At 42.4% G+C, this 19959-nt stretch overlaps 1 protein-coding gene across 7 annotated transcripts in view; it reads left to right on the top strand.

Moving 5' to 3' along the window:
• Positions 1 to 19959, top strand: part of DGKZ (diacylglycerol kinase zeta) — a 202235-nt gene that overhangs the window by 122509 nt on the left and 59767 nt on the right. For 5 of the 7 annotated variants that reach the window (XM_060261192.1, XM_060261190.1, XM_060261189.1 and 2 more), the window contains exons 2-4: positions 7644 to 7752; positions 10984 to 11079; positions 16058 to 16135. In XM_060261192.1, the coding sequence (XP_060117175.1) occupies positions 7644 to 7752; positions 10984 to 11079; positions 16058 to 16135 (283 nt within the window). Of the gene's footprint in view, positions 1 to 4426; positions 5311 to 7643; positions 7753 to 10983; positions 11080 to 16057; positions 16136 to 19959 lie in introns of all 7 variants that reach the window. The other 2 variants (XM_060261186.1, XM_060261187.1) reach the window with 1 other exon arrangement.

Raw genomic sequence — 19959 nt, 5'->3', positions numbered from 1 at the left:
TTACTCTTCTAAGGAGACAACGCCCTGAGCGAATACAAGCTCTCATTAGGCCTAGTAAAGTGTGAGGAATGGCGGAGACACTTAGGGAGTTATCTGAGCAACTGTCTGCTTTTCAAAATATAGTAACAGCCTCACTGGGGCAGCTATCGGAAGAAATCAAAACAGTAAAAGAAGCTGTTTCGAATATTGCTGAAGAACTCGGAGATACAACTCAGATGGCCAATTTAGCCAAGGAACTTGCAAGCAAAAATAAACAAAAATAGATCAGTTATCTAGCCAGCTGGCAATGATTTCAGACAGGAACAGGAGAGCCAACCTCATTTTTTCAGGAGATAAATAATACACTTCTAGAGGGAACGCTGAAGAGAAAGGAGTTAAGGTTCAGCCTCAAGAAATAGAAAGAGCCCATAGACTACAGAGGAGAAGAGAGGGAGGGGCTCCAAGGGATGTTGTTATTAAATTTACAAGAGAGAAGCTACAGCAAGAAGTTTATAAAACTTTGAAAAAGAAGAAGGATTTGTCCTTCAGAGGTAATAAGGTCTGGGTGAGAGAAGACTTCTGCCAAGAGACTATTAAGCAGAAAAACCTAATGAGACCTTATGGGAAAAAGCTATATGATAACAGAGTAAAATTTTCATGGGGGTACCCATCTACAATAATAATATTTAAAGATGGGAAGAGGATGATAGCTAGAAACCCCAAGGAGGCAGAAGAACTTTTGAGAAGATTGGGACTTGCCACAGATGACTTGAGTGTACGCAGAGAAGAGGAAACCATGAAGACACCTGACGATCCAGGAGAAGGAGCATCAAGCAAGCTCAATAAAAGGCGAAGGGTGGCTTCTCTTGAGGATATCTCATAAAGGGAAGTATACAAGAGTTTAATGAGCTAACTATCTGGAATGATATGTAGGGGGAGAATTAGGGATGCATACACTCTGGAAGGTGGGAGACGGGATGATGTTTTCATCCACATTTCTGTCTCAACCACGGGGGGGGGGGGGAAGCATTTCCTAATATATATAAATAAACACCTACAGCCAGGGAGGCCAATGAGTAAAAAAAATAAAGAAAATGGATAGGTCATTAAGAATACTTTCACTGAATGTAAATGGGTCAACATCAAATCTTAAGAGATACAGGTTAACTAAATTAGCTAGAGAACAAAAGATAGATTTGATGTGTCTACAAGAGACACATAAAAAAAATATAGAACACCGTTAATAAAAGATCCGTATTGGCAGGTCTTAGCAGAAACTAGAGGCACTTCCAAGGCCAGGGGGGTGGCAACCTTGATCCATAAGAACTTAACAGTAGAGGATTCTGAAACATTAACGGATAAGGAAGGTAGATACCTATTAGTCAAGTTTAAAATGGAAGGTAAAAGGGTTACCTTAGTGAATATTTTTGCACCAAACAAAAAACAAAAGAATTTTCTAATTAAGGTCTTCAAGAAGATTCAACAATTCTCAGAGGGTGAATTAATAGTTGCAGGGGACTTTAACATGGACATAACAAAGAATAAAAATATTAAGTTGGAAGAATGGGGATTGAAAGAAGCACATGAGTTTACAAGTTCTAGACCTAGACCCACACACATATCTAGTAGGCATAAAACGGCGTCATGCATAGATTATATAATCCTGGAAAAGTATAATAATATGTCTATAAAAAAATTATAACCTTCCCAATCTGGATAGCTGACCACGCTTCTTTAAGTATTGAGTTGGAGTAAAATTTATCAATAACAAATAGACCCTGGAGATATAATAGATTTGATATAATTTAATAATGGCAAAAGAAGAGGATAGAAACTTTATGAAAACACAGATAAATATATGTTTTAAGGAAAATAGAGGAACGGTTCCCGCTAACATATTATGGGATGCTGCCAAAGCAGTAATAAGGGGGCATTGTATAAAGAGCGAAAAGAGGATGAAAAGAGAATGGCATGAAAAAAGACAAGCCAAATTTCAGGAATTGGAGAAGTTACAAAAGGAGCAAACGATAAAATATTGCCCTGCAAAACAGAACAATATAAAAGAGAACCAAAAACAGCTGGAGGCACTAGACATAGCTACAATATGGAAAAAGGAAACTATGGTAAGGAATGATTTTCAGAGGAATAGTATTAATACGGCGAAAAGACGGGCAACTTATTTGAAGATTAAAAAAGCAAAACAGAAGGTTAGAAGTATAAAAATTAACAAAAATTCAACACAAAGCCCTAAGGAAATTATTAAGGCCTTTGAGAATTTTTATAAAAATTTGTATAAGGAAAAGCCCATAAAGGTGTTCCAGGAGTCAATTAGTCTTTCTTTGGAGAAAGAGAGGATTGAAGCATTAGAAGACGATATTTCAGTCCAGGAAATAAAGGATGTAATAAAAGGTTTTTAAAAAGGCAAATCACCAGGGCTAGATGGCTTTACAGGAGAATTCTATAAAGAAATGATTGAAATTATTGCACCTGAAATGCAAGCAGTTTTCAATGAAGTGTTGGGAGGAAAGAATGCCCCAGATATGTGGAGGGAATCAGAAATAATATTAATTCTAAAACCTCAAAAGGACCTGGAAGAGGTAGGTTCATATAGACCAATAAGCCTATTAAACCAAGACTATAAAATCTTTGCAAAAATATTGGCTAATAGACTTCAGAAAGTCATTTCGACAGTCATTAAAGGGGACCAATATGGGTTTATTAAGGGTAGAAACATCACACACCCCATTAGAAATATACTCAATGTCCTATATCATGGTCAGAAGGAAAAAATAGAGTTACTAAAACTGGACATTTATTAAAGCTTTTGATACTCTATCTCACGAATTTTTATGGCAAATATTGAGGAAAATTGGGATAGGGAAAAGGTCCTTACAGTCATTTCAGAAGATCTATAAAGGAGGAAATGCAAAAGTAAGAGTAAATAATAACCATACACAAGCATTTCCTATACAAGGAGGAGTAAGACAGGGTTGTTCTCTATCTCCTCTCTTATTTATAATAGCAATGGAACAACTAGTGGAATGGATTAGAAATTCGGGTAGAATTGAGGGCTATAAGATAGGTAATGAAGAGATGAAGCTTAACCTTTTTGCAGATGATATTATTGTAATTATGACTAGCCCTAAAGAGGGTGTTAAAGAGATTAAGATTATCCTAGAAGACTTTGAAAAGTGTAATCATTGCTTCTTGTGAGTAACATGTAATCAGTACTTCTCGTGAGTAACAGTGATTCAATGTTGGTGATTTTTCACTTGTAACACAGTTTTCTCCCAGTCTTCTACTTTCGGTGTTCCTTTCCCTTTTTTGCCTCACCTGGAGATTGGCAACAATGGTTCTCCATGAGGAAATGGCTGGTTTGAAGGGTGGAGTTTACGGTATTGTACCTGTCTGAGGTCTCACCCCCTCCTCAAATTCCAGCCTCTCCAGGTTCCACCCCTCTAATATCCAGGAATTTCCCACCCTGAGTTGGCAACCCTATCTCCCTCCTAGTAGCAGTAGAAAGCAGCCAGGCCAAGGGTAGCCAACCTCCAGGTGGAGCCTGAAGATCTCCTGGTATCACAACTGAACTCCAGACAACAGATCTCTCTCCCCCTGGAGAAAGTAACTGCTTTGGAGGGTAGACTCTATGGCATTATTTTCAGCTGAGGCCTCTCCCCTCCCCAAACTAGATTCCACCAAAAAAACTACAGGAATTTCCCACCAACCTGGTACTCATAGCCCTAGTCAGGGCTAGTCCCAATGAGTTCTTCCTCAAAGGCCAAAAGAGGCCTGGAAAGGGCCTCCCCGATCACCTGTTATTGACAGAACCAAGCTTGGTTGCCTTTTACTGACAGAACCAAAATGGGTTGCCTAGCAACAGCTACTGCTCCACAGCTTTTCCAGTGGCTCAATCCTCATCTGTCCTGTGGCTGGCAGTGGGCAAGGGCGAGGAGCAGATCCAGCCAATAGCATGCAAGTTCTCTTGAGTGGTGGTTGACGGGCCAGTGGCTGATGTGGTACGCATTGCAGGCCAATGGGAGAGCTGGGAAGTGCCAGTATGCTGGGGTTTTGTATATTAGATTATTGGTTACCCCTCTTTTTCTCTTGGCTCAATTTACATGCGTGTAGATATGAACATGGTGTTAGACCATAACGTTCTCTCTCTCTCTAAGTACTATGTGATGAACTGGGTACTTGGGTTGGATTCAAGAGCTAAATACAGCTTGCTGTTTGAGTCTGAAAACCTTGCCTGGTAATTGCCTAACATAAAGGTCTGATGTTTGGAGGGCTAGGGCTGGAGTCTAGATGGGGCTTGTTGGACCTAGTTTTGCTTGAGTTCATGAGATGCAGAAGCGGTGTCCTATGATCACTGCAGTTACATCTTGGAGGATAACTTAGATGGGGAAGATGAGCTCGTAAATTAACCTCCTGGTTTCTTTGTTAACAGCCCCCATTTGCTATGGAAACCTTTTTCAAAAAGCACTTCAGGAAGAAGAATGTGTCAGCAGGGTCCCGGCGTAGCAGTGTGGTGGCCCTGCCTGCCAGCAAAGCAAGGCGGCGCTCTGTTGTGGGTCAGGCCTCTGCCATGCTAGTACAACGCCGGCGCAGATCCAGTGCACAGCTACAAGGGCTGTCATGCTTGGGCTCCCGGCGCAAGCCTAGGTTGAATGCCCGAAGGCGATCCAGTACCACCGCCCCTCATCTCAGCCCTAGATTTTCTGTCCAGAAGAAGCGTGGGGGCCAAGTGCGCATCATAGACACTCATCTTTTAGGCCCCTCCATTCTGCTGGCCAGCTTCATCCAAGTGTGTGAGGAAGAGGAAAGGAGGCAGTCACCTTGTACTGAAAGCTCCAGCCCAGAAACTCCTGAGGAGAGGCTAGAGGAGAGTGACCAGAGTGAGGAAATGGCCTCCTCAGGCTCTGAAGGAGCTAACTTGACAGGAGAGCAGGAGAGGAAGGAGCTGCAGAGAGAGCTTTCACTGTGCACCTGTCGCCCCATTCAGAATTCCACTGGCCTGAGGCCTCTCCTCCGAGGCCCTCGCTGCCTGCGCCGCAGCTCCTCCCACCTCCTACCTGCAGAGTTTGTACACAGCAAAGCAGCCTATGGGCTTCAAGGCCGCTACAGATGTTTGAGCCAACAGCGGTGCTCAAGTGATACTCCCAAGCCAGGTGCTTTACTCCAGCCTGTCAGAACATGGAGAGCTGCCAGGAGGTGGAAGGTGCCTGCTGGAACCAGGTGGCTGTCGGCAACTGCACATACGTTCCTGGGAAAGGATTCTGTTCATAGTGGCTGTCGCACTGACTTCTCTGAAGGCTGCAGTGCCCAAACGCCGTATGTAATCTCTAAGAGGAGGGATATTTATGTTGTTTTGAATATGAGATGGAGTCTGGGGAAAGTGGCTTCAAAAACCAGGCTTACGGTATATAAGTTAAGGAACAGAGTTGGCAGAACCTCTTCCACCCTTGGTCAGGGGCAATATTTATAAATGGCATCATACTTATTTAGGTGGAGGTGGGAGTTAAGAGTATCAGCACATTGCATTGGAACAAAAACACTCATTGAATTTCATTTTATTGTGGGAGCAACATGGCCAGAACTGTTTTGATTTTTTTTCTCCTTTGATGATAGGCTTGATGAAAGTTTTGTAACATTTCTCTCTCACTCTTTGCACAAGGAGCTCCTAATGAAATCAGTCAGTCTGTAAGGGAATGAATTGCCTAAGGCCAGCCAGTGAACTTTGGTGGTTTTAATTTGGGTTTTACATGCCCAAGACTCTAACCACTAGTCTTTACTAGTTCTTTAAGCATCTAGAGCTTCACTTCCTTTTCTTATGTGCCATTTCCTGATTTCCTCAAATGACAGTGTCAGGAGGCTAATCAGAAAGGGAAGTAAATAAGGGATTCCTCATTTGAGGTGGCCCAGGGTGAAAGAGAGAGAGGTCTTTGTTAGAGATATGAAGGCCCGGAAAAAAACCAGAACAATTCGGGGAAAATATGAATTTTTTCCATTTTTTTTCCTGAAGCCTTTTTTGTTCCCCCCCCCCCCCAAAAAAACTGGAAAATTTGAAAAAAGAAAAGAAAAGAAATTGATTATGGAACGTTTTATTTTAACATGATGAATAAAATATTTTAAGATAAGGTGCTCAAATATTTTCCAAATCATTTCTAAAAAAATATGTATGGTATCAGATTAATCTTATTTCTGTGTACTGAGGACAAGCAAGTCCTAGGTCATGCCCATTCATTGAAACTTTGTCCTACACTCCCTTCTATACACTTCCCCCCTCTTCAATTATTTTTATGAGAATGAGGGTTTTTTATTTAATACTGTGGAGAGGAAATATAAATAATTGTTACTTCTGGATTTTTAAAAATTGTTTTGTGGAGGTTTTTTTTGTCTGTTCCACATAAACTAGTAAACAATTCAGGAGATTGTTGCTCCATTTGTTACAATTACAAATAAATATTATTTAAAAAGTAAATTCTGTTAGTAATAATTGTTTGGATACACTATATTTTTAATATGCTAGTTGTGATAATTTCATGCCAAGTGAAATTGTCCATAGTCATATTTTATGTTCCTAAAGTATGACTTTTAATCTGGAAAAGAAAAAAGTGCTAATGTAGCATTTTTTTTTTCAATTTTTCTGAAAATTGAGGGTTTTTCCAAACTTCAAAATTTCTGGAAATTTTACATCTCTAGTCTTTGTGCATTTTACTGCAGAGCCTAGTTAGGTAGACAGATAGGTTACTTGGCACCCTGGCCTACAGTAACCAGTGGTAATGGCATTCTTAATAGTGGAGAAGACAGAGTCTTTCAATAAGTCCTCATTCCAGATGTCTTAGGGTAAATACTCAGAAACCACCAACTAGGTATTTAATATCCTTTAACAAATTTTAATCATTCCTTTTATGCATGTAGAGAAGAGTTAAAGAGTGACAAAGGCAGGATATTACCAATTATTTCACTACACATTTATGAGTGGAACACTGATTCTTATCTTTTTGTGAGGAGAGAAAAAAGGATTATTATGGTTTAACTTGTATTCATCCACAGTATCTTTATACATAGTCTTTAATTCTAACCCCCTCCCCCTCAATTCTGTGGTGTTTGAGAAGCAACAAGGAAAGACCTTTTTATCTTTTGCCTATTTGAGAGCATGACAATCTTTCTCTGGGGTCCTTTTCCTTTTCTTGGAGGGATTCCAGACTATTCCACATTTGAGGACTGCCACCAAGAAGCTGCTTTTGATTTTGAACCAGACCTCTGCAGATGTTGTCTTCACAGAATATGTTTGCAGTGGCATGGTACAAAATGCTTCATCCGCACAGTGTGCTGCTGCCTACAAACAGCTTGCTGTGCATTAGCAGTTGCCTTGTGGTGTGTTTTTAAAGTGCTTAAACATTATAGGCTGGATCTCCTGCCACTAGGACAGGTGGACAGTGAGTCCTTTGTCTACTGCTGAGTAAATATTGCCTGTTCTGCAGTTTGGGAGGATTTCTGTCTTCGTCTGTGCTGCTTCCCAGGGCTGATGCTAACTCTTTCTTCCCTTCTGTCTCCTTTTAGCATGCCACTTCCAGAGGAGCTGTGAATATAGCTTGTTTATTATTAATATTATGATCTGCTAAAATATTTATACAGCCATGCTTCCTCCTGTCTTTCAGAAAAGCTATTGCCAAATCTGGTCTCCAGCATATGGTAGCCCAACCAATCCCCACACTAGCCCTGAGAAGGGACTCAGAGAGGGAAATTCGCAGTACTGTCGATTGGAGCGTAAGTTTCTTCTCTTTCTCCTGGGTGAAGGAAGTGGGAGGTTGATACATTGTATAATTGACACAGCAATATGCTTCTGATGTCCAGTATGAGTTCATAGGTTCACGGTGCAGTATGGGTCTTCTGGACTGGGGCCAGGCATATCTCCAGGAGAACAGACATGAAGCCAAGACGTTTGTATAAATAGGGAGTTGCCCAAAAAGACCGCCACAACCACGTTTAACTTTAAAAGGGGTAAATACACTGAGATGAGGAGGCATGTGAGGAGGAAACTGAAAGGAAAGGTAAATACGGTCAAAACCCTTGGGGAAGCTTGGACACTATTTAAAACTATAATCCTAGAAGCTCAGATAAAATACATACCACAAGTTAGGAAAGGCACAAACAGGCATAAGAAAAGGCCTGCATGGTTAACAAACAAAGTAATGGAAGCTGTAAAAGGTAAGAAGGACTCCTTTAAGCGGTGGAAAACCAGTCCAAGTGAGATTAGTAAAAGGGAACACAGGCTGTGGCAAATCAAATGCAAGACTGTGATCAGGCAGGCAAAAAGGGACTATGAGGAGCATATTGCAAAAAACATGAAGACCAACAATAAAAATTTCTTCAAATATATTAGAAGTAGGAAACCAGCCGGGGAGGCAGTGGGGCCCTTGGATGACCATGGGGTAAAAGGATTACTGAAGGAGGATAGGGAAATGGCTGAGAAGCTGAATGAATTTTTTGCCTCCGTCTTCACTGTGGAAGATGAGAACTTTTTGCCCGCCCGAGAACCACTAATTTTGGAAGGGGTGTTGAAAGACCTGAGTCAGATTGAGGTGACAAAAGAGGAGGTCCTACAACTGATAGACAAATTAAAAACTAATAAGTCACCGGGTCCGGATGGCATACATCCGAGAGTTCTGAAAGAACTCAAAGTTGAACTTGTGGATCTTCTAACATAAATCTGTAATCTTTCATTGAAATCTGCCTCCGTTCCTGAGGACTGGAAGGTAGCAAATGTCACCCCCATCTTTAAAAAGGGTTCCAGAGGAGATCCGGGAAATTACAGGCCAGTCAGTCTGACTTCAATACCGGGAAAGTTGGTAGAAACCATTATCAAGGACAGAATGAGTAGGCACATTGAAGAACACGGGTTATTGAGGAAGACTCAGTATGGGTTCTGCAAGGGAAGATCTTGCCTCACTAACCTGTTACATTTCTTTGAGGGGGTGAACAAACATGTGGACAAAAGAGACCCAATAGATGTTGTTTACCTTGACTTCCAGAAAGCTTTTGATAAAGTTCCTCATCAAAGGCTCCTTAGAAAGCTTGAGAGTCATGGAGTAAAAGGACAGGTCCTCTTGTGGATCAAAAATTGGCTGAGTAATAGGAAGCAGAGAGTGAATATAAATGGGCAGTCTTCACAGTGGAGGACGGTAAGCAGTAGGGTGCCACAGGGCTCGGTACTGGGTCCCATGCTCTTTAACTTGTTCATAAATGATTTAGAGTTGGGAGTGAGCAGTGAAGTGGCCAAGTTTGCAGATGACACTAAATTGTTCAGGGTGGTGAGAACCAGAGAGGATTGTGAGGAACTCCAAAGGGACCTGTTGAGGCTGGGTGAGTGGGCGTCAACGTGGCAGATGCGGTTCAATGTGGCCAAGTGCAAAGTAATGCACATTGGGGCCAAGAATCCCAGCTACAAATACAAGTTGATGGGGTGTGAACTGGCAGAGACTGACCAAGAGAGAGATCTTGGGGTCGTGGTAGATAACTCACTGAAAATGTCAAGACAGTGTGTGTGTGCAATAAAAAAGGCCAATGCCATGTTGGGAATTATTAGGAAGGGAATTGTAAACAAATCAGCCAGTATCATAATTCCCCTGTATAAATCGATGGTGTGGTCTCATTTGGAGTACTGTGTGCAGTTCTGGTCGCCGCACCTCAAAAAGGATATTATAGCATTGGAGAAAGTCCAGAAAAGGGCAACTAGAATGATTAAAGGGCTGGAGCACTTTCCCTATGAAGAAAGGCTGAAACGCTTGGGACTCTTTAGCTTGGAGAAACGTCGACTGCGGGGTGACATGATAGAGGTTTACAAGATAATGCATGGGATGGAGAAAGTAGAGAAAGAAGTCCTTTTCTCCCTTTCTCACAATACAAGAACTCGTGGGCATTCGATGAAATTGCTGAGCAGACAGGTTAAAACGGATAAAAGGAAGTACTTCTTCACCCAAAGGGTGATTAACATGTGGAATTCACTGCCACAGGAGGTGGCGGCGGCCACAAGTATAGCCACCTTCAAGAGGGGTTTAGATAAAAATATGGAGCACAGGTCCATCAGTGGCTATTAGCCACAGTGTGTGTGTATATATAAATTTTTTTGCCACTGTGTGACACAGAGTGTTGGACTGGATAGGCCGTTGGCCTGATCCAACATGGCTTCTCTTATGTTCTTATGTTCCCATGGTGTAGTCTGTGCTACAGTACATAGCCAGCAGCAAGGAAAGCTACCATGCAGATAACAGTCATAGCATATATCCGTTAAAGGACTAATATGACCTAGATCTCGAAGTTCTTCCTCTTTTGCCATATGAATATGCAGTCAGGAAATCTTTCCCCATCTATATGCAATTGGACATAAGAGGCCTTCTATCTTTCCTGTTGGAAAGCTCCATAGCTTTGGAATTCTTCACCTGGTAGATGCATGCAGTAGACAGCCCTGCCCCTAGGTAAGACAAGACGAAAAGGACAGGGACACAATAATGAACAATATAAGTGAAAGGTTCTTAATGCAGTGTACAAATGTATAACTGTAACAATATTAGTTCCAAGTTTGTGTCCAGGAATAGGTAAGAGGCAACCAGATTGATCACATGAGTTTCACTGCCCTGGGTTCATCTCATAGATGGGCACTGACAAGGGAAACTTGCAACAGGAAAACACCACATCATGCAGCCAGTGTTTGCACATGTAATAGTATTACTGTGGAATCTCACCATGAGAAATTTTCTGTGACATAGGCAAGTGTATTTTGTCAGCCTCAATTGTCAGCTTTTACTGGAAATGTCTTCTAAAGCAAATAAACTAAATACATAGACCAGTGCTAATTCATCCTTTGGGTTAGGTTGGAGAGTATAATATAAACCTTCTCTTGGAGAAGATGGCTATGGTGAAAATCACAGTCAGGCCCCAAGCTGAGTATAAGACTCCACGACACCCCTAAGGAATAATATCACTGTCTCTGTCTTTCAGGAGACTGCAATTTATGGGGAGCACATATGGTTTGAAACTAACGTCTCTGGGGACTTCTGCTATGTAGGAGAACAAAACTGTATAGCAAAAATGCTGGTAAGTCGTTGTAAGTGTTTGTAAATGTGGTGTTTGAGAAGCAACAGGGAAACTTGGGTTGACTTCTGAGAAGTCAAAAGCCTGGATAGTTGTGCCTTTTCATCTTTTATCTATTTGAGAGAATTGCAGTCTTTCTCTGGGGTCCACATGGAGGTTTTTGTCTGTTTTGGCTTTCAAACTGGAGTGGGTTTTTTGTTTGGTTTGGTTGGTTTTGCTTTGAGCATCCATACTTACTTGTATTTTTGCTGTGGTGGGGAGGCCATCTTGACATGGGTGATTCCCATTTGTCCACTGAGGAGGCAGGACTAAAATTCTTCCAGATGAGCATCAACCTTCTCAAGAGCAGGGCAATCAGATTAGCTCTAGTCAGGTTCTGGGATGTGATCAGGACAATCATGTCTTAATAAGAACAGATGCTATCTCAGCAAAAGCCTACATAACCAAGCAGGGCAGGTCCATGTCTTTGACCCTTTGCACAGAGATGGCATGGCTGATGTGCTGGTCAGAATGGAACCTCAAGTCCATAGCAGCAGAGCAGACCAAGAGCCAGCAAAATGTGTCAGCAGACAGTCTAAGCAGACAAAAGCTGAAGAACAATGAATGGTCTCTCAAGGTGCCTCAGACCTCAGTCGCCATGTACCCAGGTGATTCTTCAGGTTGCATGGCACAGAACAAACAGATGTCCTAATGTCCCCCTGACCACTGGACCTCCTTATGCTTTCCCACTTATTCAGCTACTACAAAAGATGCTGAGGATGCTGAGGCAAAGAAAAAGCCTCAGAACTGCATGATCCCCAGTTGGCCACTCAGACCCTGGTTTTCAGCATCATGCAGTTATCAGAAGAATATTCTTAGCAGATTGCAATCAGTGTGGACATGCTTCAGCAAGGGACATTGTAGCACCCAGACCCAGCATGGCTTCACTTGTCCTCTTGAGACTAGGCTATTCTACAAGGGTCACAAGCACCATGCTAGCTTCTAGAAGAGCTCTACATCAAAATTTTGTAATTTTTCAAGGAAGGTATGTGCCAGATGGTGCAAATGAAAACACCTAAACCTATTTGTTCCGTAAAGGTAGTCCCCTGTGAAAGCACCAGTCGTTTCCGACTCCGGGATGACATCGCATCACAACATTGTCATGGCAGACTTTTATGGGGTAGTTTGCCATTGCCTTCCCCATTCATCTACACTTTCCCCCCAGCAAGATGAGTACTCATTTTATCAACCTCAGAAGGATGGAAGGCTGAGTCAACCTTGTGCCAGCTACCTGAACCCAACTTCCACTGGGATTGAATTCAGGTCATGAGCAGAGAGCTTCAACTGCAACTTTACCACTCTGCGCAACGGGACTCTATTTGTTCCTATGTTATACCGATTCCTGGTGTTCCTGCAAAACGTGTTGACCAAAATATGCTACTCAGACAAGTGGTAGTCCTGGCTGCAGTGGTCCCACAGATTGATGGATGCTCAATATCTAGACATTCTCACATATGCACATTTCTCAAAGGAGTACCCCATTTCAGCTCTCCAGTTGTCCAGTTGGCACTCACTCAACCTCCATTTGAACCTCTGAGAGAAGTTCCACTAAAATGCTTCAGAAGGAAGGTGCTGTTTCTAACACCTGTTACTTCAGCCAAAAAGACCTTGGAATTAGGAACTCTATTTACCAGGGATCATCTGTGTTTTTCACAAGGACATGTGGCCCTAAGAGCAGATCCAGCATTCAGTCCAAAGGTGAACACTTACTTCCACCACTTCCAGGAAATATCATTGCCTTCATTCTGCAGAAAACCATCCCACCTTGAAGAAGAGGAGTGGCACACGCTAGATCTTTGTACAGCCCTAAGAACCTACACCAGGTACACAATATCAGTTCATAAAAAGGACTCTCTATCTCAGTGAGCCTGCCCAATCAGGAACAGCAAATGTCAAGAGTTACAATAAGTAAGATAGTGCATCTCACATGCTTACCTAGCTAGCAAGCTCCAGGTACCACCTGGAATTACAGCTCAGTCAATTCATAGTGCTGCAATGAATGCATCATTGGATGCCAAAGCTTCCATTGGGGAAATCTGTAAAGCCGGCACATGGTCATCTCTGTCTACTTTTGTCAGACACTACGAGATGAATACCCTTGCCTCAGCTGATGCAGAAGGAGGGTATTACAGCAAGCAGTGCAGATGGACTAATTTTTCCACCTGAAATGGGATACAGCTGCTTTGGGGTGTCCCGTGTAAAGATGCCCTGCCCTTCAGAGTGAGAAAGGAACATTGGCACTTCGTATGAGGATTCCTTATGCTCTGAGAATGGAGGGGGGAGGCAACATGTCCCATGCTGATTTAAGGGGGTGGGGGAGATCAACCTGTTTTCTCCATGATAATGCCTTCTCATTTCCTGTCCTAAAACGTTTCCTGTTTCCTAAAATGTTGAATAGTTTACTTAGCATTTTAGTATAGATACTGCTTTATAAGTTACTGAACTGAGGAAAATAGGTAACTCCACCTAGGAGACAAAAAGTCTGGAAGAATTTTAATCCTGCCTACTTGATGGACAGATGGGAATCACCCCTGTCAAGTTGCCGTCCCTTCCTCAGAGCAGAAGTAACCCTCATGGTAAATGCCAGTGTTCCTTTCTAGTTATCCTTTCCCCATCCTTAGCATGCTCTCCCAAAATCTGGTTTTTGAAAATGTGTAATCCAAGCATGTTAGCACATCATCTGCATGGATGGAAAAGTGCATATTTTCTTGCCCTGCAAAGGTTTGGCCTATCTTGGTGTCATTTTCGTACCCTGCATCACTGGAGATCTTTAAAAACATTGTAGCATTACATCACAGTGTTTTATCAAAGTACACAGAAAGAGCGCCCCCCTATATGGAAGCTCCAGTGCCAGATTAAACCCTATGGGGGCCCTTAGGCAGTTGAAATCTTGGGGGGCTCCTCACAAATTATCTCAGAGTCTGAGCGCCCACCCCACCTCCCACGGCCCCACTGCAGCCTGCAGGCACCCCTTTTACTAAGCTGCAGGGGAGAGGCAAAGACAGGCAAATTTGGTGACAACGCCAGCATCAACCACACCAGGCAAGTCAAGCAAAGAGCAGCTCAGTTGCTGGCTGCATGTGCAGGCTGGGAGGGATGCTAGTAGGGGGGGAACTGGGGGGAAAGTCAGCCTGGGGCCCCTAAAGGCATGGGGGCCCATAGGCCAGTGCCCACTTGGCTTAATTATTAATCCAGCTCTGGGAAGCTCCATTGCCAAGGTACATGACTCAGCATTTGCAGTGGAGATGATGGATGATCTTTGCAGTGTGGAAGCAACTACTCTCTAGTAAACATGCAATGTAATCCTAAACAGAGTTCCAAACCCATTGACTTCAGTGTATTTAGAAGTGTTGAACATTGCTTGGGATTGCACTGTTTGTCAGTATATGAGACTGCACCACCATCTAGTGGAGAACTTGAGGATCCTCCTAATTCACACATCCCAGGTATTGTTTAGTGTCACAGTAACAACTTTACGTGGGGTGGGGATTATTATGGTATGCAGCCCTTTTTATTGTTCCTGATACTACAGTGGAGCCAGTTATATAACTCCAATCTGCTCTCAATTATCTGGGAAAAATGAAAGATTTTATTTAGATAAGTTGTTAGCTGATAGAGAGCAGGTAATTACTTTAAACATGGCAAAATTTGCTATGCAGGGCATTAAAATCCAGAAACAAACTATCAACAGTTAGTCAGCCCAAACAGAGATTTTAATTATTTAATAGTAGTTTAATTTTGGTGTTTTGTTGACTGATATTGCTGATAATGTCTGTATGAATTTTGATGGTATACCAGCTGATATTAGATCTTTTACTCCTCTTTTTTGAATTTGGTCAATGACTCAAGAATTAAATTACGTATGTATGTACTACAGTGGAACATGGCTGCCCACTTGGATCTGTACTACAGTGCATATTACTACCTGGTGTTTTGTAGAACCCCAGCAGAATTGCAGGATGTTATGTCTTGTAAATAATCTGGCAGCATCCACGCAATGGTTTTAATCCACTGGAGCTTCTTCATGGTGGAAGCATTTCAGAGGACATTTTGGACTGCAGTGGGAGGAGGGAGGTGAGAAAATTGCACTGCACTGGTGGAAAACCTTCTGGCCATGGAAAAGCTCTGTGGATCCAAGTCAAAGAGAAGAGCTTCTTGCTGTTATTTGTAACAGTGTTAAGTTCAGTCACTAACATCCCCAGTTTAAAAAGTGGTAGCAGAGCTAGAGAATATTTCTGCTTGATGCTCTGAATAGTTTCTAACAGTTCCTAACCTTTGCCCCTACATATTTATTGCTCCTTGTCTGGTGAGGCTTAATAGTGTCTCCCACTATTCAATTTAAAAGGAAGTTCTACAGTTTTCCCCAATTGTACAATGAGAATAAAAACTTTTTAAATGGTGCAAACCTCCCTAAACAGAAAAAGTTTTAATAGCTGGACTGGGCTTTACTGGCATCACCACTGTGATATTTGGAAATGGAATGCTGCACAATGTATATATTGCTTCACTGGTCACCTCAAAGGAGACAGACTTTCTAGGAATAAAAGGAGCAGAAAATAGAATCACAGACTTGGTGTTGAGTCTCTACAACTGGAGCTGGCGGAACTCTCCTTGATGCAACTCCATTGCTGTTGCCAAATTTTACTTGGAGAACTTGGGAGTGATGATCATTCAGTAACCTGTATATACTGCATGTGTGTTAGTTCCTGGCTTCCATTTGTTCAACCATGACTAAGAGGCAACACATCCAATGTACACAAGTTCATTGCCTTCTTCAGTGGAAGAACACAGGTGACAGAGAAAGCTTTACCAGCAGCATTTCTATCCTACATTTGCCTTTGTTCCAGAAGTTTTCTTCCTGCTCAAGTGAAGGGGATGCATGCAGACTTCCCAAGGGTATAGTAGTTGCTGAAGACTGCTTTTTTATTTTTCTCCTTCATAGCAAAAACCGATGTCCAAGCGCAAGTGTGCAGCCTGCAAGATTGTAGTCCATACACTCTGCATAGAACAGCTAGAGAAAGTGAGTAACATTCTTGCAAATCGCAACTGGTCTGAATTGGCGATGTCTATTTGCTGACTGGGATAAGCAATTGATTATATTGGTCTAATTTTGAATTAGGTTTGTTTTCCAGATTCAGTTTAAAGTGCTGAATTTGAGTTTTAAATTTGTAAATGGATAGGAACTGGGGTGTGTCTTCTCTGTCATGAGCCTACTGATATACTCAGGCCCACTAGAGAAGTCTTGCCTGGAAAGTGTGTTTGGCCTTTTTCTTTTTTTAATTTTCAGAAGGTAAAATGAAGATTAACCCCTTCCCCCCAGTCTTTGGTGTGAGGTAGTAGTGGAGATCATAGAATCATAGAGTTGGAAGGTGCCTCCAGGGGTCAGCTAGTCCAACCCCCTGCACAATGCAGGACATTCGCAAATACCCCCCTCGCACATCCAGTGACCCCTTCTCCATGCCCAGAAGATGGCAAAAAACCTCCAAGATCCCTGACCAAACTGACCTGGAGAAAAATTGCTCACTGACCCCAAAGTGGCAATCAGCATTTCCCTGGGCATGTAAGAAAAGGCCATGAGAACTAAGTACTGATGCAACCCCTCCTGCCCTCCTTCCCATGAACTGCCTACGTTCACAGAATCAATAGGAGAAAAGGGGGGGGGGGATTCCCTGCATAGAAGTAAAATTCCAAAAAAGAAATGCTGGGAAATGCTGTTTACTACTTAGCCTGAAAATTTATCACAAAAGTTCATCACAAACATCCACAATAAGGACTCATAAATCAGAATGTGCTTGCAGAATTTTAAGTTCACAGAATCAGCATTGCTGTCAGCCTCTGTTTAAAAACCTCCAAAGAAGGAAAGCCCACCACCTCCCAAGGAATCCTGTTTCATTGAGAAGGAGCCACTCTGTCAGGAAGTTCTTCCTAATTTTAATCTGAAAACTCTTTTGATTTAATTTCATCCTGTTGGTTCTGATCTGATCTTCTGGGGCAACAGAAAACATGTCCTCACTATCCTCTATATGACTGCTCTTCAAGTACTTGAAGATGGTGGCATTATAATCTCTCAGTTGTTTCCTCTCTAAGCTAAACATACCCAGCTCCTTTAGCCTTTCCTCCTAGGACTTGGTCTCCAGACCCCACACCATTGTTGTTGCCCTCCTCTGGACACATCCCAGCTTGTCTCTCTTTCTTAAATTGTGGTGCCCAAAACTGAACACAATATTCTAGGTGAGGTCTAACCAGAGCAGAGTAAAGTGATACCGTCACTTTATGTGACCTGGACACTATATGTCTGTTGATATAGCCCAAAATCTCATTTGCCTTTTTAGCCACTGCATCACAGTGTTGACTCATGTTCAGCATATAGTCCACCAAGACCCCTAGATCCTTTTTGCACATACCACTGCCAAGCTGCCCTGAGTCCGAGTGCGGAGTGGGCGGCATATAAATCTAAGGTAAATAAATAAATAAAAACAAGTCCCCAATTTGGAGGCCCTCCCCCCCGCTTCAGGGTCATCAAAAAGTGTGAGGGGGAGGGAAATGTCTGCTGGGTACTCCATTATTCTCTATGGAGACCAATTTTCATAGGGTATAGTGGAGAATTGATCTGTGGATATCTGGGGCTCTAGATGAGTTGTTTTTTGAGGTAGAGGCACCAAATTTGCTGTATAGTGTCTGGTGCCTCTCATAAAAAAAGTAACCAAGTTTCAAAAATATTTGACTAGGGGGTCCAATTCTCTGAGCTCCCCAAAAGTTGCCCCTATCTTTCATTATTTCCAATGGAGGGAAGACATTTAAAAGGTGTTTGGTCCCTTTAAATGTGATGGCCAGAACTCCCTCTGTAGTTCAGTTATGCTTGTTGTCACATTTTTGCTCCTGGCCCCACCTCAATGCCTCCTGGCTCCATTTTCAAAGTCTCCTGACCCCATGCCCAAAGTCCCCAGATATTTCTTGAATTGGACCTGGCAACCCTAATTGAAAGTGCATTATTTAGTGTGTGTGATTGCAGCCAAAATGACATAAAAAGACAGAAATACAAAGATACAAAGAAAGAATGAGAGAAAGAACAGAATGGAGGTAGAAAAATGAGAGGGGGAAGAAGTGAGAGCAGGGGTCATTTTGTAGAAGAAGAGGTGCTGGAGCTCATTAGCACAACCCATTTGCGTACCTCTTTCCATATGCCGCACACCTGTGATATCTCCAGAAGGTGTACTAAATTGTATCAGCTCAGCATCTACTTTAACATGCTTCTTGAATTATAATTGTCATCTTACTCCCATCATACTTTTAAAATTACCTTCTCCTATGTGGCCACAGCGGCATGATGAAGATTTCCATCTATCTGCTTTAAGTGTTTTAGTTATTTCCCCATTTTTTGTGGGGAGAATATTAGAAAGTTTGTCAAATCTTAGAGTTCAGCAAAATTCTCACAGGTGGTTTGAACAATGGAGCCCAGAAGCAAGTATGGGGCGGGGAGGGGGTAAGAAAAAGAGCACAATAAAATTTAGAGGTTCTAGAACTCCACTCCTGGGAGCTCCTGCCCAAAATAAGGCCTGTGAGAGAAGTAAAAGGGAGAAGGAAGATAGAATGAAAGAAAAAGACAAAGACAGAGAAAGAATTAGAGGAATGAATGAAGTGAGAGTTATGTTAAAGTTTGGAAGAAAGGAATAAAATAAAGGGGGAGGAAGGAAGACAGAAAAGTGACATTAAGACAGGCAAGCAGGCAGGCAGCCATTAGAAGCCTGCCTTTCCGCCCCCCTCCACTTGCAGGTGGGGGGAAAGTGAAAGGGAGCCTTCAAATGGCTTCCTGCCTCTTAAAGCAAGCAGCCCACTGTAGCCTAATTTGACTAGAAAGAATGAAGACTATTTGCAGGTGGAAAGAGTGCTTGAGTATAGAGAATAAAGACTATAGAGAGCCTGTTTATCTGCTCTGAACTGCCCCTCCCCTCGTTGTGATGAAGCATTCCTTTTCTGTTGAAGAAATTTAACTGTTTTCTGTCAGAGTTTGCTTCCATGTATATAGTTATTAAATGATGTTCAGTGTTACTTAAGCAAGTATGTGTACCACATGATATTAATTCACACTGGATTCAACCACAGAGTGTGCTGTAAACAAAGAGGTGGAATACTGTCCCATAAGGAGGATTTTTTGACATATTTATAAATATAAATACCTCAGCTCCCAAACTGTAGGGGCAGGGGGAGCGTACTGGGCAAGTGCAGCTTTGGCGGGCAGTGTTAGATGGAGGCAGCAAAATGGTGGCAGCATTGTATTGGGGTGAGGAGATGGACTGAGGAAAGGCAGTAGTAATCAGGAAGGCTCCAGGAGAATCTCTCAGCATACTACTGTCTTTGTCAGAGGCTAACTGATGGGGTTCTGGCCTGACAGGGGGGAGTGGTGACAGACAGCAGTAGGCGGGCCACAGCAAGGCTACCCAATGACAGGGGGGAGTGGTGACAGACAGAGTGCAAAGCCACTCCTGTGGTAGCCACAACTTCCAATAAAAATTGAGGATCGAGCGAACACGTTCAGCTTTTATTATAATCTACATCTCCACTACCACCTGGCCGGATAAGGTCTCATTTTGTCAGACCCGGCCGGCCTTCAACAAATGAGTTTGACACCCCTGACTTAAAGGCTAACAAAATTTATTGTAGCATAAGCTTCCATGGACTACAGATCACTTTGTGCATATGTTGAAGTTATACTGCAGCTCATGAATGCTTCTGCTGGAATGAGGTTTATAAAAATTATGCATGGGGTAGAGAAAAAAAGTGGACAAACTTTTTTGTCTGCCAGAATACTAGAATTCACAGGAACCCGAAGAAGTTGATGGACAG

This window comes from Heteronotia binoei, chromosome 21 (genome assembly GCF_032191835.1).
Source record: "Heteronotia binoei isolate CCM8104 ecotype False Entrance Well chromosome 21, APGP_CSIRO_Hbin_v1, whole genome shotgun sequence".
Taxonomy (NCBI): Eukaryota; Metazoa; Chordata; class Lepidosauria; order Squamata; family Gekkonidae; genus Heteronotia; species Heteronotia binoei.
Note: the sequence above shows the minus strand (reverse complement) of the source record. Positions and strands in the feature narration are given on the sequence as shown.